This window comes from Uloborus diversus, chromosome 6 (assembly GCF_026930045.1).
Source record: "Uloborus diversus isolate 005 chromosome 6, Udiv.v.3.1, whole genome shotgun sequence".
In the NCBI taxonomy this organism is placed as follows: domain Eukaryota; kingdom Metazoa; phylum Arthropoda; class Arachnida; order Araneae; family Uloboridae; genus Uloborus; species Uloborus diversus.
The window spans coordinates 24,273,008-24,297,238 of record NC_072736.1 but is presented as its reverse complement, the minus strand read 5'-3'; the positions used below and the strand labels follow the sequence as shown (position 1 = coordinate 24,297,238).

Below are 24,231 nucleotides of genomic sequence, written 5' to 3'. Positions count from 1 at the left end.
AATCATGCAGCTACACCACTGCATGGACCTCTCATAACCATCATTACAGAGCACACAAGAATGAAACATTTAGCCTATATGAGGAAATAAGGTCTTCAGTTAAAATTAACCGTGATTTTTCATCAGTTTTTTCTGTTCTGAAAAGGCCAGTAAAGGCTTGATTTCGGTAAAACACTTGCTCATGTCTGGAAATGTGTCCAGTTTCATCAACCATTACGGAGAACCAGCAAGATTATTTTTTCATGAACATTGATTTGTGCTTTACGTAAATTGAATTCGCTCATTTTTATCATTTCTCTCAAAAAATTTAGGGGTATGACCGCCCTTTCTTGACCCCCCTATTTGCCTCCCCTGGTAGGGGACCCTGTCCTCTGTCTTGGGGCAAGAAATATTACTAGTAGCTGTGGTAGGTGCTGCTGTACAACATGATTTAGAAAAAAATTTCAATGAAAGCCTACTTAGGAAGTTATCTTTAAATGTGTTTTAGTCAAAACTTCAAAATTTCCAATTGCATCCCTTTGCTTTTCACTGCCTCATTTGTAATAATAGAGCATGGGTGCAAGACTTTCCCTCTTGGACAAAATTTCCGAGACAGAGGTCAGGACGGAAAGAAATTCGATGAATTTCTGTTGAATTATGTCGAAAGAAATTCGATGAATTTCTTTCAGTTTTCACTTAAAAAAAGAAAAATTTAGTGTATGCTTTAATATTACTGGACCATTCCATAACCACAAATGTACATCGAGTGTGTATGCTGTTTTGTTTATTTTCATTCTAATGTCTGTTGGGTGTATGCCTTTTGATTGTTATCTATAATGACTGAAAAATATTTGCTACACATTTATACATATTTTTAGCTTTGGGAAGAAAACCCTGAAGAGTTTGGAATAAGAAGATCTGGTCGATCTCGCAAAGAACCAGAAAGATATAACATTGGAGAGGTATCTTTTTATTTCCATTTTTTCTTTCTGAAATGTAAAAGTTCTGATCATTCAATATTACTTTTATATTCTTCAGTAAATTTAAAATAACTTCTTATATGTTGCTATTTGGATTATTTTTGTATTCCAATACAATTTTCCAATTATCTATTTATACCTAATTATTAATTCTAAAAGTATACACCAGGAAATATTAACAGCATTAATACTAAACTTATGAGGCTGTCAGAAAGCATGAAAATATATGTAAATCAGCACTCTTTGGAATGGATTATTCAATTGCCAAAAAAGCAAAATATTCCTGTAAGTTCCTTCTCAGTTTTCAGTTTTTTTTTCTATTAGTTAATCAAGGAAGTTGACTTTTGAAAAAATAGCTCTACGAAGTAGTGTAAGAAGCTTTGATTTATTTTAACTAATGATGATATTGATTAAGGTTACATTGCTTCAAAGGAAGCAGGAGTGTCCATTTGAAATCGATTACAGTCAAACCTCGTTATCGCGACACCTGGATTTCACGACACTCTGGATATCACGTCACTTTTTCAAAGTTCCGAACTTATGCCATATAATTTTAACGTTAAGTGGCTCCGGATTTTACGACAGTTTTTTTCGTGCAACTCCGGTTACGACGACACTTCGAGCTGTGCAGACTGGATCAAATATTTCTTTGGAGTTGAAAAATTTTCAGTAAAATAATGAAGACATCTGGAAATGTTTGTTGTAGGAACTTTGGACTCTGACAAGAGATTTGACCAAGCATGACGACACCTGGAGAAGGGTGGGTGGCGAGTAGATAAGTTCTGAAAGGTACAGGTTTCAGACTTTGACAAGAGGGACAATAGAAAAGAATTCAAAGCAGGTGGATTGTAATACTGGACAAGGGAAACAGCAAGAGAAAAGAATGACCATAGCTACGTTAAGCTGTATGTGGTCACAACAAGCTTCTCCCATGAGAGAAAAAGAAATAAGGAGCTCCTCATTAGATCGAAAAGGAACATACAACTCTTAGAGTGAATAAAAGGATTAGAAAGGGTTTTTACACCTTCGAAAGGTGGGGCTTCGCCGTCAATTTCTAATCAAATTGCGGACAAAAGTGAAGAGTTTTGAATTGGTTTATTTCTTGCTGGTAATTTCTTGGAAGAAGGAGTGTGACAAATGTTATTCAAAAATTTATCAAATATTTTATTGGAAAGTATTGTAGAATTGAAAAAAAAGAAAAAGAATAATAAGTAAAGTTTTTTTTTTTTTTTGAATAATTTTTGCTATAGTCACCAATAATTCAATAAAATTTAAACAAAAAATAAAAAAACGAACTCTTTAGTATTTTTTAAAAATCTCTACAAAGCAAACTTCAGGATAAAATGAAGATTTGAAAGATTCTTCAAAATATGGAAAATGTTCAATTATCAAAATCTGCTGGAGAAGATCATTTCAATGCAGCATTGCATTTTTATAATCATGTATCAGACTTGCAGTTAATTACGAGGGAATGTAATTGATTACGATTATGATTACGAGCCCAAAAAAAGGGGGATTACGATTAAGATTATAATCTTCTGGCCAAACGTATTTATGATTACAGCAACTATCCGATTATGCAGAAAATCTAATTGGTTACGATTATAATATGCCAATTATGATTGTGATTACGATTACAAACTTATAATAAAATGTATGTATATCACTCATTTGCATCAACAGCGTCACAGTTGAAAATTCTGATTTTTGATTTAGTATTAAAGAAATAATTGCAACTACCGAGTAGTATTAACTTAAAGATTATTTATTTTGAATTATTGTGCTGTTGCAGAAAAACAAATAATAACAAAATTATTTATTTTCATCTACCTAATTAATAGCAATATAGTACTTTCCATGTTTGAAATATGCTAATTCCTTTTTATTTAGGACTCTGAAGGCAGTGAGAGTGGTCGTAGAGGAAGTGATTCAAAATCAACTAAGAGAAGTAGAAGAAAAGAGTATGCAGTGAAAATTTTTTTTCTTTGCAAAATGAAGTACTTTAATTCCCTACGAATTTTCCGCCAATTATTTGGCTAAAGAAAGTAAAATTTATGAAGTGCGATCATACAATGCTGCATATCTGTGCATTTTTTTCGCTCAATGTCAAAATATTCAATCTTAGGATGAGCTTCCTAAGATTGCTTCTTAAAACTTTAAAGTTATCACTTCGTGTTTTTAATTTAATTGCTAAAATTAAATGTTGACTGAAAATCAAATTTGTTTTTTGCCAAGGTATTATTCGCTGTCACTTCGGATCAGAGGCGGAGATTTGAACTAAAAAGTTGAGAGGGGGGGAGCAAAAAAAAAAGAACTAAAAGCCATAGGACTACTTTTTAGCGACAGCAAAAAAAATGTAAAATAAAAAAATTTAAATTAATAATTGTTTTTGTATTTCTTCAATGTTTGTTACTAAAGTAATCTTAAGATATTTTTTCAACAACTAATTGAATCATTTGAAATTGAGTTGTGTACATAAGTAAATATTTTTATTATTTTTAATAGTTAAAATGCCGTATTCATTCATTAAAACCTAAGTTTTTGATTAGATAATAGTTCAATATTACTGGTTGTTGAAAGATTTAAATTGTATTCAAGTACTTCATTATTTTTTTTAAACTAAATATTTGACATATTGCTTCTTTTCATTGCTTATGAAATTAACTAAGTAACGTTTATGCTCTACTAAGTGCCTTATTCCTGGCCGTTTTGGTGCTCTTTATGGGCACTCAATCAGTTTCAGAAATTTTTAATAACAATACTTGGTTTGTTCATGGAGGGAGGGGTCATTTTTTAGCATGACCCCCTCCCTTTCCCCTTAAAATGGTAGTTTGTATCCCCTGGGAGGGAGGGCATAGCATTTAAATTTTAAAAAGCATGCTCTTAAGCAGTCTTGAGAATACTAATTGGATGCCTCACTTGTCAAATTGACTAACTCCATAAAACAAAAAGTTGAGAACAGTTATAAAGAAGATAGTGTAATCCATAACATTAAATAAGCCATCATGTTACATTTTCTGCATTACATGGTCAGAAATGTACTGAACCTAAACTTTAATTTGGATTATTGTGCTAAGCATTGATAAAGCACAATCAAAGCAGAAATGAAGATTATTTTTTTAAAGTGGAGTTAATCGATTTGGCAATTGAGGCATCCAATTTGTGATCCCTGGGAATACTTTCTCACCTTTGTAACAATCAATTGTCGATTATCAAAGTATGTTTGCAGCTAAAGGAATTGGAATCATTCTTTATTGTTTTTCCTAATGAAATTTTAAGATGATTAATAATAAAAAGAAATTGAGACTGCATTCATCTTCTTTCTTTCGAAAACTTTTTCTGTTTTATTTTCCTTATAATTGTGTTTCCATGAGGGAATGAAATTAGAAAATGTTATCCTTTAACTGAAATATTTCATCAGTGTCTTTGGTATGTGTATGTTTATATTTACCGATCAATATTGACAGATTTCAAACTTTCATATTTTCTTCCTTCTGTTCAGTAATTCTGGTTTTCTTAATTGACATTTTGATTTTTGAAAGGTCTCAAGATTGGAGAGATTCTGACAGTAGTGAAAGTGAAGATAGCTCATATGGTGCAAAAAGGTCCAGTAATCGTAATAAAAGCACAGTTTCTAAAAGTAAGAGGCCGGTGAAAAATGACAGAACAGATCGAAGTAAAAAGACTAAGCCAAAGACTAAGAGACAAAATTCTTCATCCAATGATGATGATGATTATTATGATTCTGATATGTCACGGGGAAAACAAGTTGCTTCAAGAGAAACAAGAAAAAAAGTCAGGTATGTTACATAAAGCTAGGCAATCGAGCTATTAATTGGTTTAAAATATATACATCTGTCAAGATATTGCTTTAGCAAAAGTTATAACTTTTATGCAGTTTAATTAAACATTACTTTAAAAGATATCTTTTTTTAAGTAATTACAAAGAGCAAAGTGGTGATGAGACTGATTCTGATGACTTGATTGAAGTGGAGTATGATGAAACAAAGTTGGAAGAAGAAGCAGCTGAAAGTATTGAAAAAGTTCTTGATCACAGAATAGGGAAAAAAGGAGGTAAATCTTAGTTAATCTTAGAAGGGGTAACTCTTTCCCTTAAATTAAAATGTTTAGCTAGTTGTTACTCCTAATTTTTCATTTAATCATCTTGATTTTCTTGCTCTCAAGTTGGACTTGGAAAAGGTTAGAAATAATTTAATTATTTTAATAACTGAATAAACCATAATAAGTTTTTTAAATTCAATTGCAATTTTAGCAAGAAAATTCTATTCTCTCCAGTTGGAATTTTGTAATGAGTTTTTCTCATATAATGTGTTCTCCATAGTCTCGTGCATGATGTTATTTATCGATGATGAATATATTGATTGACTATGACCAATGCAAATACTAATGATAGAACTTTGCCAATTTTAATTTGGATGAATGCATTGATTATATTGAAATTTTTAAATCGTCTCATTTTATTGTATGTTATTATTTAAGTAATCAAGTCCTTCATCCAAATAATTGCTTTAATTTCTTATTTTAAAATTGTGCTAATCATGATGATAGAACTGCTTTAAATTATTGATATAAATCTGGGATGGCAAACTTTTTCTAAGAAAGTGTTAAAAAAGTATCTTGTAACTAAAAACCACATGTCACTTCAAAAAAGCATTCAAAGGACCTTTGCATTTCCAAAAAAAGTGTTTGGTATATATTTTAAATTAAAAAAAATTTAACTTTTTACAATGGTTTGTTTAAAATTAGCACTATTAGGGAGAAAATAAATACAGAGTTATCAAATTTAATGTGACACTTGTCTTTTGGACGATATTTTATTTGTACTTGGTCTGATGTTTGAAACTTTTATCGTACACATGCGACGGGCAAGTTGATGTCAACACTATTTCTGTACTCATGGAAATTCATTAAATTCATCAGCGCAAAAACTATTCACAAATATTGATTAATGCAAATATTGTCGAAAAAAAAAATTCTTGCTTGCTTTTTATACAATATTGGTGAGTTAGGCAATAAATTCCATTAGGCTTAAATAATATTTTAAGTATTTGTTGCAATATATTCATCACAATTACCCAGATCCTGCACTTGCTTTCTAAGTTTTCAAATTAATTTTTCTCTCAACATTATTTTGAAATTCAACTGTTTCTGAAATAAATTAGATATGTTAATTGCAGAGAGAAGTAGTGGTAAAAAAACTGGCAAAAGTGGATGCAAAAGAGATGAAAGTTTTTCTTCAACTACTTTTAGTCTAAAATGTCTCATATTTTAGACTAGAAGTTACTTATTTATATTATTTTCTTTTTCCACGTTAAGCATTATTACCATTACAGTGTTTCATTTAAGAATTTTTGAAAGCTTTTGTGTGAAATTTTTTAATTGGATTCTATTTTTTAAATTTAATATTTTTTCTTCATTATAGCCACTGGTGCATCAACTACAGTTTATGCTGTGGATGATTTTGGTAACCCAAATGATGGAGTTGAAAACGCCACGGAAACTGAAGAGCAGTTTCTTATTAAATGGAAAGGTTGGTCATACCTTCATAATACATGGGAATCTGAAGCTACGCTTAAAGAACAAAAAGCTCAAGGCATGAAGAAACTTGAAAACTACATTAAGAAGCAAGAAGAACTCAGAGAATGGTTTGTAGTAAAAAATATCACTTCCTAAGATGTTTCTATGGATAACTTTGTATTCTTATTCTTTTTTGCCCTTCTCAGGAAATCATATGCATCTAAAGAAGATCTAGAATACTATGAATGCCAACAAGATCTTTCAAGTGATGTTCATCAACAGCACATGGAAATGGATAGGATTATAGGTATAATTTAGGATTTCGGAATCACATTACCTTTCAAAAATGTCAGTTTGGTATCCTGAATTGGGGAAAAATAATAAATATATTCTAAGTTGACATCTTCTGTTTGCGCATAAGGCTGAAAATTTGAAAAAATATGCTAAAAATTGAATTTTTAAAAAATAATAAAATTAGTTTTTTGTATTTTTCATAGTGCATCAGCTATAAATTGCCAGTATATTGCTTAATTTGAGCCTAAAAAATATTTTACAGCTTTTACATAAGAGAAACATTACTGCTACTATGTTCAGTCTGGGTGTTTTATGATATTTATAATTATAATAATTTATAATTACAAATGACTTTAAACTAGCTAATCTAGTTTTAGTTACGCAGGTCTCCTCACTCCTTGGACATACTTTATAAACCATGATTTTCACCTAGTTATGCCTGTTCTAATTATTTGTGCTTTATCAAACAATATATTTGGCTAATAATGAATTTTAACTGCTGTCTATTTACTTCAAAGAAATGTATTTAGGAAGGAATGCTTTATGCATATTACTATATAAAATAGCAGAAAAATGTTAGTAAAAATAATATTATACAGCTTTTTTTAATGTTATTTTTTAAATTGTATGTTATTTATTTATTTATTTAGCCCATGGACCATCCAAAAGTGGAGATGGAACTGAAACAGAATATTTTTGCAAATGGGCTGGTTTACCATATTCGGAATGCACATGGGAAGAAGGTAGTTTAATATCTAAGAAATTTCAGCATAAAATAGATGATTATTTTGCTCGACAAAAAAATCAAAAGATTCCAAGTAAAGTGTGTAAAGTAAGTTTGTTGATTTTCAAAATTGTCTCATATTTTGTTAATTGTTTATTAAAGTGTTTGCAAATATTTTCGTTTTGTACACAGCAAAAACTTTTCAACTGCCAAGACCATTTATGTTTTTCCTTATTTATGTGTTTATTTTAATGGGTTTGTTATTTTACAAGTTAATATATTGTAATAAACTTCCCTATGTTGTTTTCAAGTATTGTAAGTTTTAGCTGTAACAAATCTATCAATTAAGCCTCACTGTATAGTTGTTTAGCAGTAAAACTGAAAATTTATCAGAAAAGAGCACTCATAACATGACATCAGACTATTTTGTGTTAGATTTTAAATAAACTTCAAGGAAATGAATAAAACTCAGCTGTGCATGCAAAGAACTTATCTATCCTTTATAGATTGAAGGAGGATTTATGGAATTTTGCATGTAGGAAAGGGGTGTAGTTTCTGGAATAAAATTGAATCTATGTACCAAAACCTACCATTTTTTCCTGAATATCTGACCAAAAACCAAAATTTTCCATTTTTCTATCCAACTGATCTTTTCTCCAACTTTTTTCTTCCACAAAGAATATACAATGGAGCCTCGTTTGTCTGGATCAAATTTCTAGCTCAAAAAATGTTCACATAGATAGAACTTAACTATAAGTATGGCAGACGTTTGTTTTTTATTTTGTATAAATGCAAGCGCAACTGCTGCATATACAGTATAACTTCGATTTAACGATTTCCTCAATTTAATGATGCATTTCACTAGTCAGGATTTGACTGCCTTAAATGTCTACGCCGCTCGATTTAACGATATCCTTGATTTAACAATAACATTTTCCCATCCCGTCCCTTGACAATCGTTAAATCCGGGTTACACTGTATTCTATCACATAAAATATATGGTAATCTAACAAACACAGCTGCTGCTGAAATACAACGATAAAGCACTAGATTGACCATGCTTTATTCAAACAACACACATGTTTGGTTCAATCCTTCGTTAAGAAATTTTGTGAAAAAGCTGTTTTGGTATTTTTTTTTATGTCTTTGAAACAATTAACTAATTTTGCTACAAAATATGGTTTTTTGTGTTAATGAATGGTAATTCTGCTAAGACTTGCCCTGTAGAGCCAAATTTCCTGGATTATCCAAGTTTTTTATCATCCAGATTATCTTTGGTCTCAGTTAAGTCTGGATAAAGCATTCTCAATGGCAATAATGATTAAGGCTTATGCTAGGACGCAAGATTGCACAATCCTCTCAATACTTTCCCCAGAGCCCACTCCAACAAATCCATTTATACCCTGTTCTTAAAAAAGTTCCACCTTACATTTTGGGTCAAAGTAAGAAACCAAATTCAACCTTGAAATTTAAAGGGTCCCCACAGGCCCATCTAAAGGCCATATTTAGTAATCAAAAGCCCTAAGAATTAATTAAGGGTCCCCCCCTTTTTTTTTATTTGTGTCACTCTGCGTCAAATCAACATTCTCAACCTGACTTTTCAGATTTTAATGGAACTTTCAGAAACCTTACTCTTGAGATCTTAAATGTATGTATGTTCTTAAAATCTGTCATTCATAAGTGCATAGAATCAACACTTGCCAGCAGTGTTTTAAAGCGTTTAATTCAAACCAAGCCTCTAGACTAGAATACCCCCTTAAAGCACTACTGTCAAGTAAAAAAAAGTACTTTTTAGCACTTTTAAAAATTCATCAATTATGAATGATAAATTAAAAAAAAAACTACATATAAATAAATTTAAGACATCAAAGAGAATTGGTGTGCACACACCATGGGTATTAAGTGGCCCTAAATAGTTTTAAAATGTGCTGTAAAAAGGCCATATAAAGGCGCTAATAATATAATATTCTAACAATGTATATTCAAGTTTTTTTTTTTTTTTTCAATTATTATTATTATTATTTCCTTTAAAAAATTTTGCAAAATAAGTTGAAAAATCCCTTTGTATGCAATTATTCACTCATCTTTCTCTCTTAAATTTGTAGGTTCTAAAATATCGTCCAAAATTTATTCCTCTGAAAACTCAACCTAAATACGTTGGTGGTCCGGATAGCTTAGAGCTTAGAGATTATCAGCTTGATGGACTTAATTGGCTAGCTAATTCCTGGAGCAAGTAAGAATTTTTTGAATTGTTTATTTGAAGGCTTTGATGTTTAAATAAGCTAATTCAATGTATAATATGTATTTTACAAATGATATTATACTTAAAATTTGTAAATTTTGTTGTCCTTATTCATACTTTTGAAATCAATTGTGTGGCAGATCTGAAAATTTTACTGCTAAGTTAAATATTATTAAGTATTAAATATTTCCATCAAAAGTGATTGAGATATATTCCAGCTTGATGAAATGCTTTCTACCTCGAAGGAAACTGAAATACTCTTTTCATCTTCGTCGTGTTTAACTGTGAAGCTTTAATTTTGCATATAATGAAACTTTTTTTAAAAAAATATGGCTTGTCTTTCTCAGTTGGTGTAATTGTGACACATTTTTTTTCTTGAATTTATTTCTATCATAATATGTAAAATGCTGTTCTTTAAAAAGCATAACATTTTATTTGAAGTTTTTTGGCAGAACAATTATCTCTTTTCTTTTCTACTAAGGTCAACAATAACTATGTTCTTGGCTATTAAGACAAAGGAAAACTTGTAATAAAATGTCCATGAAAATAATGAATGACATTGACAAATAAATAGTTATGTATCCTAATCAAAAACTTAAAAATCGTGTCCTAAATGTACCAATTGAAAAAAATCTTCAAGAGCTTTAAAAACATAAAGTGATTGCATAGTATTGCAAAATTAGTAGTTCTGACATCACTTTGATCAGCTAAAGTAACTAATACTGGGATTGCCAAATTTGCCCTGTACAGTGGTCCATCACTACATCAGTGTTTTTTCTAGTTTTTTTTTTTTTTTCAAATATAGTAATTAGCCTTTTTTATGCGCTCGTGTAAACATTTTTCTACAAAAGAATAACAAAGTATATGTCTTTTAAGTAAGGTCTGAGGGGCTAGTTGTACTAGTGTAGGGAGTGGAGGTATAAAAGCACCTAAAAAAGTGTAGGGAATCGCTATCTCATTTTAACTGTTAAGCACTAACCGGAAAGTATAAATCACTGTATTATTACTAAGGGATAAATATATCTGTAAATGATATTCAGCAATGTACTAGCTTTTTAAGTTGCATACGTAAATGTAGAGGGGAAGAACGGGGGCTCCTACGGCCACTAATGGGCAATTGATTCATCATCAAACAAGTTGAGGTTTTTTTCATGGACTAGTAGTAGTGTGTAAGAACTGCATGTATATGTAGTTTATTTTCCAATAATTAACAATGTGATATCTATTACGTCTAACATATCTAATTTTCTCATATTTTGTGCAATATATTAAGTAATGGTGGCTAAGGGTGCTGTTTTGTCTAGGGGGCTCTAACTATGATAAAAACCTATTTAAATTACCGTAAGTTTTATGCACTCTAATTAGAAAAATATATACAGAATCCTACTTCCCGTAAATTCACTTATCGTGGTAAAATCTCGGCTGTATATGTAGAATGAACCAAATCGCTACTCTCCAATAACCATAAACCCATTGCATCACCCATGTACCCTTATTTTATACTCAAGCTGTTTGTATAAATAATTTTAACTTTATTGCATCTTTTTTGTTTTAGGGAAAACAGCGTGATTTTAGCTGATGAAATGGGATTAGGGAAAACAATACAGACTATAAGCTTCCTGAATTATCTCTTTTCTCAACATAACTTATATGGACCTTTCCTATTAGTTGTTCCATTATCTACTATGACTTCGTGGCAAAGAGAATTTGAGCAATGGGCCCCAGAAATGAATGTTGTTACCTATGTTGGTGATGTAAATAGTCGAAATATGGTGAGTTTTTACTTTTCAATCATTTTAATATGCTGTACCTGCTGTGTTTATCATCTTTGAAAGATCGGTAAATTTCCCTAAGTTACATAGGTATAAGTCATGATATAAAAAAGCTCAAGCGTGAAAAAGTTTTGCTCTTTCGTGCCCCAACCCCTACTTTGGTGTTGTTTAAGAAAAATACCTATGCTACTAGGAAATAGGGGAATTCTCAAGGAAGTTCTATTTTCTGGAAAATATCAGGTAATATGCGCCAATATCAGGGTTTTTTTTTTTTTTTTTATCGTTTTCAATCGCACCCTAAGAGCAGCCCCAGACCAGTCTTCCTATCCCCCTTTGACTTCTGCAAATCACATGTAAACGCCATTTTGTTTCTTATCGTGTTTCTTACTGCAGAGCATTTGACTGAGTTCAGCTGCTCAGTTTGTTTCTGTGCACATTGCAACATAATTGAAAATGTAATTTTAAACAGAAGCAAAAAGAAGAGCAAAAAAGAAGGGATTATGCAAAATAAATGAAATTAAATCAGCTCTGAAATGAAAAAAAAAAGAATCATCTTTAAACCAAAGCAGCAAGAGAAGAGCTGTTTGCTTCTCAGAAACTAAGAAAAGTTCTGGAAAGAAAAAGTACTATTTTCATTTTGTTACAATCAAAGTTTCTGATTTTTCAAATTTGTTTTCTCAGTTATTTTCTATTGTCAATACTTTTGAGTGGATATTTATGCTTTGTGTTTACAAAGAAAAAAGAAACAGAGTTGATAATTTTTCAATAAGTTAAATCTAGTCCTGATTTAAAAAAAAAAAAAGTAAATAAATAAAAACAAGATTAAATATGTAATTGAATAGCATAAAATATATGTTCAATATATACATCATCTTGCTCTTTACTTCACAATTTCAAGCTTTATTACGTTGATTTCAAAAATATCTTTTAAGGTTACAGAGTTTACACTGAAAGTTTTTTGAAAATATCTTAAACTTAACATAAACGTAAATCACTGGGCCTGTGTTAACGAGTGACTCTCAGAATTACACCGCTAGATGATACCACTGCTAGGAATGCAGATAACTGCTTGCATGAATTAACTCTAGTGATACATTTATCTGAGCTAAACATAATTTTTTAGGTATTTTATTTATTACAGTTGACTCTCTGTTTAACAACGCTCTATTTAAAGATGGTTAATCATGGTCCTGGATGCTCCACTGTAGTTTTAGAAGCATTCTATTTAAGGACGCATTCTACTTAAGGACGATTTTTTGTGGTCCCTTGAAAGTCGTTAAATAGAGAGCTGACTGTATATTAAAAAGAAAAAAGGAAACTTTTATTCCAATATGTCTGAAGAATTACTTAGCATTCTTTAGATAATAGTATATAAAATTATAAATTTTACTTTTTTAGATTAGGCAATACGAATGGTGTCACCCAGGAAATAAAAGACTTAAATTCAATGTACTTCTGACTACATATGAGTTGTTATTAAAAGACAAGGTGAGTGCAAGGTTTCTGTTCAATTTTTAAAATGTTGTAGAACCCAGTCACATCTTGCCTTGAGAATTGTTTCCCATCCCTATTATTTATTGGTAAAAGCCTAGAAGATCAATCAAATGAAAAAATTAATTTGAAAAAAAAAAGTCTCTTTGTATCTTTTTTAAACACCAACAATGTTGGAAGAATAATGTTTATATAATTTTGCAAAGTATTAGATAGCATCTGGAAAAGTTAACTAAAAAATAAATAATTACGGGAAATTGATGAATAATAAATCAGACATTTATATATGTACTTAAAACAGCAAAATGAAATCATTTAAAATTTTAGAAAAGTTTTGTACAAAAATCTGTATTTGCTTAAGTTTGAATTTTCTGTTGAGTATGTTTATAATTTGAGTCAGTGAAAAGCAAAGGGATATAAGTAGACATTTACAAATTTTGAGTAAAACACGTTTAAAGTTACAGGCCTAGGTAGACTTTCATTGAAAACTTTTTCTAAATCATGCTGTATAGCAGCACCTGCCAGGACTAATAGTACTATTTTTTGCCCCAAGACAGAAAACAGATTCACCTACCATTTGTACTGGTTATCTCCAATTTTTTAATTTTGACTCTTACATCCCTTTGCTTCTCACTGCCTCAAATGTAGTTTTGAGGTAAATTTGAATTTTCTAAATATATTAATTACACTGTTCACAGTCGTGTTTTCTTTCTGTCCCATTCATTATGAATCACCCTGTATATAATGTCTAAAACTAGCTGGTAAGGTATGAAATAATTCATAGTTCACAGATTTCCTAAGCACTCCGTAGAATGCCAAATGAGAAACCAGCAATCTATGAAGTCCATCTATTATTAGTTTCGACTATCACGTGAAATGTAATGAATAGTGTTTGTTAGCTCTTTCCTGCTTACACATTTTTGAAATGTGTCGTACTTGCCTGTAGTACAGATAAGTTGAATGTTATATTATGTCATTATTAAATGAAATAAAATTTTTTACAAGGGTTCGTACGCTCCCGGAAAACCTAGAATTTGCAGGGAAAATGAAATAGTTAAAAATGCCAGAGAATTTTCCAATTTTGCCCCCCAAAAAAATTTTTTTTCCAGGGAATTTTGTACTATGAGATATTATCTTTGTGAAAATCGATGTTTTCTGGAAAAAAATTTTGAGGCATAATAATGCTCGCAATAAAAAAGTGGCAACCAAAAAAATCTTTTGCTGTCGCCATTTTTGTCCCTCAATAGTTCCCAAGAAAAAAGTCCTTGGGTGAACAGGAATTATGCACAAACTCAACAGGGGCCTGAGGATGGGAGGTTCGATAGGGGAAAATTGTCTTTTGATCGGAAATTCTTTTTAGTTACGTGTGAAACGTAGGCGCCATTTTTGTTCATTCACAAGATGGAATTAGACAGGATGCTTAAATACCTGTTTCCAACAATGAAGCAGAATTGGAGGTTTTCTATTTTTAAAACTTAATCTTATCTTCATTGCCTTGGACAAAAATGTGCTAAAAACTTTTCAACTGAATTGTAGTTTTATGAAGATTTATTATTTTAAAATTGTTTTCATGCTATAAATTCAAAAAATTATTTCTTAATTTTTGGTGTAGCCGCCATATTTGGGCATTCCCACGATTGCAGTATACAAAAGTTTTAAGTGCTTAGATTTCTGAAAACGGCACTGGATGTTTATTGCAATGCAAACCATTGATAAAAACAGAAAATGTGCCCTTTTTTCCGGATAATTCGTGATTATTTTCTGGAAAAATGCGAAATTTTATCTTCAGAACATTTCTTGATTCTGATTGATTTAGATGATACTATGCTAAAAACTGACTATTTTGTCTTAATTGTAGTTTTTTAAGGATTATTAGTTATTTATAACTCCTTTTTTGTTACAAATTCAAAAATCTACTTATTATCTTAAATTTTTCACTTTGTCGCCATATTTGGTCATTTTCAAGATGGAAATGGACATAAATTTACAAAAACAGACTACAGCAAAGCGCTAATATGCATGACACGTGGCATCAAAGAAATGCTAAAATAAGTTGAAAGTACTTTGTTTTCAACAAGTAGTAAGCAAATGAAAACAATTTTGAACAGAATATTTTTTTAAAAACCTAAACTTTGAGAGAATAAAGACATATTTTAAAAAATTTAAATGGGGAAAAGTTTCAGTTCTTACGCATTGCTACTTCAAACAATTTTGATTATTTTGAAATTATTGTTTTAATTATCTAATCTTAATTTTGAATGGGACGAGTAACTTGGAAGTTTCTAAAAAACAACCTGGAAAAGTCAGGGAATTTTTTAAACCACAAGTGTATGAACCCTGCATATATATATAATGCCTCACTGCAAGAAGAAGACAGCTCTACTTTTTGAAAACTGTTTAAAAATTCAAATTTAAACTTTTTTTGTTTATATTTTATATTATGGTAGAATTTTGGCTGTGTAAAACAAATTTAATGACATTTTAATAAAATATGATATTTATTAAAATTAATTGTTATATCTTGAAATTATCCTGCTCTTGCCACAAGTACAAGTACTTGCTAACTGTACTGTTTAAGCAGGAGACTCCTGTTTTTCTGTACTTACTCCTGCAGGGTTCGTACGCCCTTGAAAAACCTTGAAAAGTGCTTGAAAAAAAAAAGTTCTCTCTCTTAAGAAAAAGAAAAAGTTTTTTACTTAGGTTCAAATAGTGGTTCCCAGCCTTGTTTGATCCATTGTACAGAATAAAAGACTGAAATTTTTCATCATATATCTCATATAGGAGGGGCTTGTTGCAAAAAGGAGGTAGCTCCAAATTTCAATTTCAGGGTTGCCACGCACCGGAAAAACCGGGAAAACCTGGAATTGTCAGGGAAAATGAAAATGGCCGAAAATAAGGGAAATGTCAGGGAAAATGAAAAATTGCATATTTCCGATCGTTCTTAGCGCGGCTTGCGGTCTATGACGTCAAAAAAAAAAAAAAAAAAACTTTCAGCCTTGTTTTTTTTTCGCCGCCATTCCCTTCCCATTCGTCGTTTTGTCATTCCCCTCTTTCTTCTTCCCCCTGCAGTTCTTTCTATCAACTCTCTGCCATTGGTGCGTGCGCCATAGCAGTCGGGGACATGCGCAGAAGGTACTTCTTTTCCTCCTCGTTTGAGCGGACTCTGTTTAAACGCAACTTCAGAACTGCTGTTTACGCCAGCAGTTCTGAAGTTGTTATGATGCACAGCACATTGTTTTGTCTGCGAATGCGACTGAAGTTTTTAATGAGCTGCATTAATCTTTTCATATTTTATATTATTTCGTTAAATTAATTAATGAAATCGTATTATTCTAAACAATTTTGTTCTGTAAATTTAATTCATTAGACCATTTTAAACTTAGAAAGTTTCTTTTTTACAGAAGTATCGCTAATCTTTTAGTATTTTGGTAGTGATCTTTAAAGACTTCCAATGCGCTTCTTTCTTTTAAAATAAAAGTAATCCGATTTAAAAAAAAATTTGCGCATCAGAGAAGTTTCTGATCAATGCTCAAAATTTAACTTTATAAAAGGGTGCCCACAGGAGTGATTAGGCGCAAGTTGCAGTATCAAATTTTTTTTTTTTTTTTGGGGGGGGGGTATATTTTTAATTATTTATATTTATTTTACTTTATTTTTATTCTAATTATTTACTCATATTATTTTACTTTATTATTTTCATCTGTGTGTGTGTATTTTATTGGGGAGCGAGCACACTTTTCTTTCAAAACAATAATAATTAAAAATAAATAGGTAAAAAAATAAATAAAAAAAGAGGGTAAAAAATAAAAAAAAAGCGCTAAGGCGTTCAGAAATATTGGGGGGGGGGTTGTGCCATTGAACTTGGGGGGGGGGGAGACCCCTGTTTTATGAGCAACAAACAGGGGAAATATGTGAAGCTAAAAGATGCATGATTTTTTTACAGGCCAAAGTCTAAAAGCGCTTTGAGTTCAATGGATTGGAGGGGTAGAAGGCAATAATTGAAAAAGTTTAGGTTTCATAAGTTTTTAGTTCAGATTATTTTAGCAATTAACTTTATTTTTGTGATACAGATGTCACAATTGTTAATTTTGCAGTTCTTTCACTTGATGTAAGGCAGTGGCTCCTCGCTATTGAAAATTAGATATGCTACATTTACATTAATTGTTTATTACAGTGATTTGCTTCACTTGTGTTAGTACATTAGGGTAGTTCAAAAATACACTTAAAAAAAAGGTTTCTCCTAGAAAATAGGACACCACTCAATGTTTTTAGACTTGTGGATAGTAAAATACTGGAAGAATTTTAACTTCCTATTCAAACTGAAAGAGGGTGCTCTACCCCCTCCTTCAAACTTCATAAGCATGAGGAGGGGGTTAAAAAAATACATTGAACTGAAAAAACAATGTTACATACTATAATCTAAACGAGTTATATGCATATTCATTGCAATAAAATAATTACTTACATAAAAAAAAACAGCTGGGGAAATTAAATGTTTCTAAATTTGTTACTTTTGGTACTTTTTTAAATTTGAAAATGAGGTAAGTTTTATCAAAATTTGAGATGTATATATTAATGTTGCAAAATGAAGATGGAGAGCGATAACCTGGAATTTTTCTCAAAACCACCTGGAAATGTCAGGGAATTTCATTCTTGAACTTCCGTGGCAACCCTGAATTTTCAAAAGGTCTGCAATAAAGCTCAACACCAAATGACATAATTTTTTAAAATTTTTTATAATTCCTCTTGTATAAATGTACTGAGAAGCCATACAAGGAGAGTTATTAAAGTATAAGAATGGAATTAAATGGGATAGTGTTTAAGCTCTAATTTAAACCTTTTCAAACATTGAAATTGGATAAAAAAATACCTAATTTTTGCAGCAAGCCCTTCATATGTGAAATACTAAACTGATACACAAAAAATGGAGTTGTCCTTTTGCACCGAGGTCTTCAATTATCTAGTTACAATTTAGTTTTTCTATTATTGACATGCCTCTTTACAGAAAAATTAATAACTGATTTTTTTATTTTCCTTTTAAATTTATGTATGTGTGTAGATGTTCCTATCAGCAATTAGTTGGGCTGTTCTTGGTGTTGATGAAGCTCATCGTCTCAAAAATGATGACTCCTTATTATATAAATCCTTATTTGAATTTGATACAAATCACCGATTATTAATTACTGGTACACCTCTTCAGAATTCTCTGCGAGAATTATGGGCGCTTCTTCATTTCATCATGCCTCATAAGTAAGTAGTCCTGTTTTAACTGATGATTTCTCCTATAATAATAATTATTGAAATTTCTGACTCCATCCAAAAATAATCAAGAAGATAGTTTTTAATTATTTTTACAGGACTATCAAAGGTGATAAATATCAAAAAATATTAAGTAAAAAGTCCATTAAAGTTGTATTTCATGTTTGTTTAGTAGTTATTTAGCTTTCCTTATTGACCCACTATGTTTGTTCTGTTTTAATGTCATATCATCAGCTTGAATTGTTTTCAAACATACCTAAATTTTTAAGAATATATCAAACTGGCTTAAATTTTTGAAGTGTGGTTTCTCTTTGTTGGGATTTTGTTTTGAATGCATTTTTTGTTGTAGAATGCATCTTCCTAGGTATTTAATTTTGTTGATTTGTCTCATTAAAATTTCAGTATATCATAATGTATTCCTATTTAGCATTGCTTTGAGTATTTTTTCCTGCCCAGTGTATTTTATTTTTTCCTTGGGGTTAAGTTCTGATGTAAATGCATTAATGGAAGTTCATTGTACTACAGCTGTCCTCTTCTCTAGTACAGTGTGTGTGGGAGGGGCGGGGGTATGTACACATACCCCCCCCCCATATGTGTACATGTGTTAAATATAAACAGTGCACTCATTTGAAAAGAAATGTTTAAGCAACTCACCTTAGGGTTTGATTACATATTTGCGTTATTTTTACGGTGAAAAACCAAATATTTCAGGGGATGCTGTTCCCCTCAACTACAGCACCCAATATATATATATATATATATATATATATATATATATATAAAGGTGACGATGTTTCTTTGTTTGTACCCGATGGCCAGAAGCCCCCATAGCACCTACAGCTCTGAAACTTGGCACAAAAATCGAACGTGCCTCAGAGTGTCTGCACCTTGAAGCCGAAGTTCTTCATTTCTAATTAGTTTTTTCTTAATTAAATGTTTTGTGCAATTTTTAGCCCTTTTTTGTGTTCAACTTGTCACAGACCCCTTAATCAATTACGCCAGGAAAATATCTTTTGCACCATAGTGTAGGGAATTTAATTTTAAATTCGACGACCGAAAAAATTTTAAAGATAGACTAATTTTTAAATTTTTTATGATTTTTTGAAAAAACCTTTTATTTTGCATTTCTTCTCGGGTTCAACTTTTTTCTAAACCCATACCCCAAAAAGTATTAGATATTTCTTTCTGAAAATTTAGTATGTAGTAGTCAAAACATGTCTCGTTCTTCAGAAAAAGGAAGTTTTCAAAAATACGCAACAGCTTTTTTAAAAAAAAATTTTATGAAATTTTGAAAAAAAACCTTTATTTATTTATATTTTTTTTGGGTTTAATTCTTTCTCAACCCATTCTACAAAATGTATTAGAGATTTCTTTCTGAAAATTTAGTATGCAGTAGACAAGACATTTCACCTTCAGAAAAAAAACAATTTTTCAAAAATATGTATAGCTTTTTTTTTTTTTTCAATTTTTTAAAATTCAAAATGACACATTTTATCTTTTAAGTTCGTTCCGAGTGGGAGGGAAGATGTTTCTTCATTCTGTGTTGTCATTCGTCGATTGAACTTTTTTTTGCATCGGCTTATTTGGTGATTAACAATGGAGTTGCAGATACTTACCTCCCTATAGCCAGAGCTAAGGCATAAATACATGGAATACACCACCAGCTCAGTCAATTCCAGCCGAGGACTGCAGTTTCGTGCTTATTAGCACTCATCAGCCCGGCATAGGCATGACTGAGCTGGAGGCGGAAAACCTCTTAAGGAAGCCTAGAGAGCCAAACGAACTTGTAGCTAATTTAGTAACTTATTGAATATACCTGCCTTGCCTTCAATATATGAGTTGAACCGAACCATTGTTTCGGTCATTTGTCTCGTCAGTGCTAATTCTGTATTAGCTACCAGTTTGCTTGGCACTCTAGGCTTCCTTAAGAGGTTTTCTGCCTCCAGTTCAGTCACTCCTATGCCGGGCTGATGAGTGCTAATAAGCACGAAACTGCAGTCCTCGGCTGGAATTAACTGAGCTGATGGTGTATTTCATGTATTGAGCACTAGGTTGTAATAACAGTGGTGGCACTTCTGAGCAGAAGAGTGTCAAGCAGAACCATCTACTTTTATGCATTAGGCATAAAATTAACAAGTTTTTACCATTGTTGAACTTCTATGCACCAGGCATGTTATTTTATGCTTTTCAAAATCAATTTTCGTCTGCTTCTGTAACACTCCATTAATTTTGTCTACTACGCAATTCTACTGCTTAGGTATTAGTGACTTTATGTTGATAATATCTTCATCCTTTATTATATTGTGGCTTTTGTTTAGGACTAGTACATTTAATAATATTACTCTTGATCAATGAATTATTCTATGACTCATAAGTATAGCATTAGTCAGCGATATTTCTCTCCTGTTTCCCCCCAGATTTCAATCTTGGGAAGAATTTGAAGAAGAGCATAAGGATACAGCCGACAAAGGATATCCAAAACTTCATAAACAACTTGTCCCTTTCTTACTAAGAAGAGTAAAAAAAGATGTTGAGAAATCACTGCCAGCTAAAGTAAGTGTATAGCATGTTAACTTTATTAGCGTTAATCATTACTCTTCTTATACTGATGATAGATATTATTGTAGGTTGAACGAATATTAAGAGTTGAAATGACTGCTATTCAGAAGCAATTTTACAGGTGAGTACTTTTTGTTTTGGAAACAAGTAAATAATATATATGCTACCATTATATTTTGTTCTCTTTGTAGAGATTCTACAAAATATAACATTGTGAGACTTTATTTGCTGTTATGTAATACCTGCTTTTAAATTTGCTTTAAATCAAGGGGTTTAAGGACCTTTAACCTTCAAATTTTAGGACTTTCTGGAAAAATATATGTTATGCCTAATTTAATTCTGAACTATTTGATACCTTTTTTATTGCCATATGCAAAAAACTTTTCAAGTTACTGTAAAAATGTGTAAACTTTCCCCATAGAGATATATGTTAACAGCAGCTGTTTAAGCCTCTTTTTCTCAGGTGCCGTTTTCTCATTTTGCGTGCATGATATCTCAAAGTTTCTTATATATTTCCTGTAAAACTTTTCATGTGTGTTTGTCTGGTTTATTTTTGTGATTTGAACCTAAATTTATTTTTTTTATAATGATTATTTATTAACTTTTTTAAACTTTATAAGTTAATATCAAAATTTTACAAATTTGGAGCCAAAATATCAATGGTGCGGTTCAACTCAAAGGTTGAAGTTTGTTTTCTAATTAACACTGCAGGAGACTCTTTCTAGAAATATAACTGAAGAAATTTAATAAGATTGCTGATGACTTTCTTCTGAGAGGACATTCGTTTGTCCTTTGTGACCGGGATTTTGGGACAGTAAAGCAAATGTTACTGCTAAAACAAGTGCCCTTCATTTTTTAAGACTTATCTCTGAAATTGAGATTTTGGAAATAGTCTACTGGGCAACAAATGTTTTCAATTATCAACATTCATGATGTTTAAATATTCGATGGAACATCAAAGGAACGGTTTCAGGCTACCTATTTTATAGACATTTTTCAAGAAAATATTTTAAAGCAACGCTTGTTGAACTACCTTTGCCAATATTAAGTGTATAAAGGAAAAATGTTCATATTGTTGTAAGAAATATCAACTATCAAGCTGATTATTCAGTGCAATTTTGAACATAGTCATACTCATATGTACATCGAACTTGGTACACAAAAATATACAAGAGAAGGATAAAAAAAAACAATTTCCATGGAAGATGTATTTGATGAATATAAATATAGTTTTATACACATGTAAAACTTATACTTTTTATCTACGATTTGTTAGTTTTTGTATTTTATTAATTTTTAATTTTTTTACACCATACTTTATTATTTCACTAAAACAAAACAAGAGAAAGATGAAAATAATAATTTTCTGAGGAAATAAAGAATTTATGAATATGTACTTCACTAATTATTTTTGTCACTTTGTTATATTATTTTTTATCATCATAAATCAGCTTAAAACAAATTTGTTTCATATGATTTGCATTTTTATCACTCTAAACTAATTTTTCAGTATAATTATTGCTGAAAGAGCATAAGTCCAACTTAAAAGTGTTTTTTAAATTAATTCCAGTGACGAAATGAAACGTAATTTAAGGTGAGGTAATGATCCTACTTGTGACTAGATTAGTCATAAAAATTTTCGTAGAAATTAGTGCATTTCTGAATGAAATAATCACTTTTTATTGATTCCTGAAAAGTTGCATTAGTTGAACTTATGCCCTTTCTGAAATAATAGATTCATTTGTAGTAATTTCTCATTGTGATAGTGAAAACCCAATGTGACTTTTTTATGAGGTCAATGTAAATGCCTTGTAGCAAATTAGTGTTCAACGTTTTTCCCTGTTGTGCTTTATTTCACCATTTATATAATATCTAAATTATTTTAAATAGGTGGATTTTAACGAAAAACTATAAAGCGTTAAGCAAGGGTCTGAAGGGTAATATTTCCTCTTTTTGCAACATAATGATAGAATTGAAGAAATGCTGCAACCATGCAATGTTAGTAAGATCAGTTGATAATCCCAACAACTTGGATCAACTGCAGGTATGATGTTTTATGCACTTTATCCCACTGTTTCAAAAATTTTATGGAAATAAAGTAAACAAAAGGGAAGGATCTGATCATATTTAAAAGTATAGGAGCCAAAAGATTTTAGCTGAATCTGCATACAACAAGTGACTTGTGGAAACTTAGTTGCATATCAGGGTTGTACATTAGGGTGGAACGAAAAATGACAAACTTTTTTTTCAATTTTTTTGGTTTGCTGTGTGTGTGGGGGGGGGGGAGTTGTCATTTAAGTTTAAAAAGAAGCAGCAGAAATTTCATTGCTTTACTACAACATCTTTAGGTGCCGCAAGCTTAAAGTTTGATAATAATCGAAATTTCCATTTAACAATGAAATTCCTTTTTATGCTTTCCAACTGTATATAACTGCACAAAATATGACAGTAAATACATTTTTTAAGCATTACATTAGGAAAAAAATACTAATTACAAAATTCAGTTTAAAAAAAATCATAATCTTTACTAATAATAAAGCTGAAAGTCTGTCTGGAGATTTTGTAGCATGGGGTGTGCACCTCAAAGCGATTTTTCGAAAATTCGAATTTGTTCTTTTTCTATTCCAATTTTAATCGCAATTACTTGAGCAAAATCATAAGATGTGCGAGTAAATTACCAAGTTGTCATAACGTGGAACCGTAACATGGGCAAGCCAATTGGTGAGAAATTCTTCTTACATTATTTGTAAATATACAAGCAAACCAAATGACCTTTTAATTTTTCTACAACGGGCAAAGCCGTGTGGGTATCACTAATATACTATAAAAGACATTAACAATTCCATTTTTACCATTTAAAGTATTCTTAATGATTGTAAATAAATGGTTAAACCTGTATGATGTTTGTGTCTACTTCTTTGACACATTAAAGTTGTTTTTTTTTTTTTTTTGTACCAAATAACTTCTTTCTTCCAAATAATTCTTGAGTCAATTTTTCGTCTCCTGCGACTAAACCATACTTTTTAAGAGCCGCTTAGGGGTTACAAGTTTAACTTTGAGGGATTCACTAGACAAATGTTTTACCAAGGGGGGTTCGGTTATTTTATTTTCACCCCATGAGCTCAAATCGATGTAATCTTTGGCAGCAAAAATTATTTGTTGAACTTTAAACTTCTTAACCCCGCTTCTACTTTGTGTTCTTGCATTCAACACACGTCGTAATCCAAGTTCTCTTACATTTCTACGCTCTTTGCATAACATAGCCAAATGGAGATTTTCTTTTCCATCAAAATACCCATTTCTTTATATAACCTGGTCTATAATGTTCTTAAAATCATGAGAGAGATATCTTGAATGTAAGATATGTTCAAATAAATGTTTAGAGCTGTAAGT

General features: G+C 30.9%; 1 protein-coding gene across 1 annotated transcript in view; it reads left to right on the top strand.

Moving 5' to 3' along the window:
• LOC129223846 (chromodomain-helicase-DNA-binding protein 1-like) overlaps positions 1 to 24,231 on the top strand; it is a 118,796-nt gene that overhangs the window by 33,159 nt on the left and 61,406 nt on the right. The window contains exons 4-17 of the mRNA XM_054858209.1: positions 858 to 941; positions 2,850 to 2,920; positions 4,502 to 4,759; positions 4,897 to 5,033; positions 6,403 to 6,625; positions 6,704 to 6,804; positions 7,442 to 7,623; positions 9,621 to 9,748; positions 11,313 to 11,529; positions 12,928 to 13,017; positions 18,080 to 18,270; positions 20,697 to 20,832; positions 20,907 to 20,959; positions 22,729 to 22,882. Of these exons, the coding sequence (XP_054714184.1) occupies positions 858 to 941; positions 2,850 to 2,920; positions 4,502 to 4,759; positions 4,897 to 5,033; positions 6,403 to 6,625; positions 6,704 to 6,804; positions 7,442 to 7,623; positions 9,621 to 9,748; positions 11,313 to 11,529; positions 12,928 to 13,017; positions 18,080 to 18,270; positions 20,697 to 20,832; positions 20,907 to 20,959; positions 22,729 to 22,882 (2,025 nt within the window). The remainder of the gene's footprint in view (positions 1 to 857; positions 942 to 2,849; positions 2,921 to 4,501; positions 4,760 to 4,896; positions 5,034 to 6,402; positions 6,626 to 6,703; positions 6,805 to 7,441; positions 7,624 to 9,620; positions 9,749 to 11,312; positions 11,530 to 12,927; positions 13,018 to 18,079; positions 18,271 to 20,696; positions 20,833 to 20,906; positions 20,960 to 22,728; positions 22,883 to 24,231) is intronic.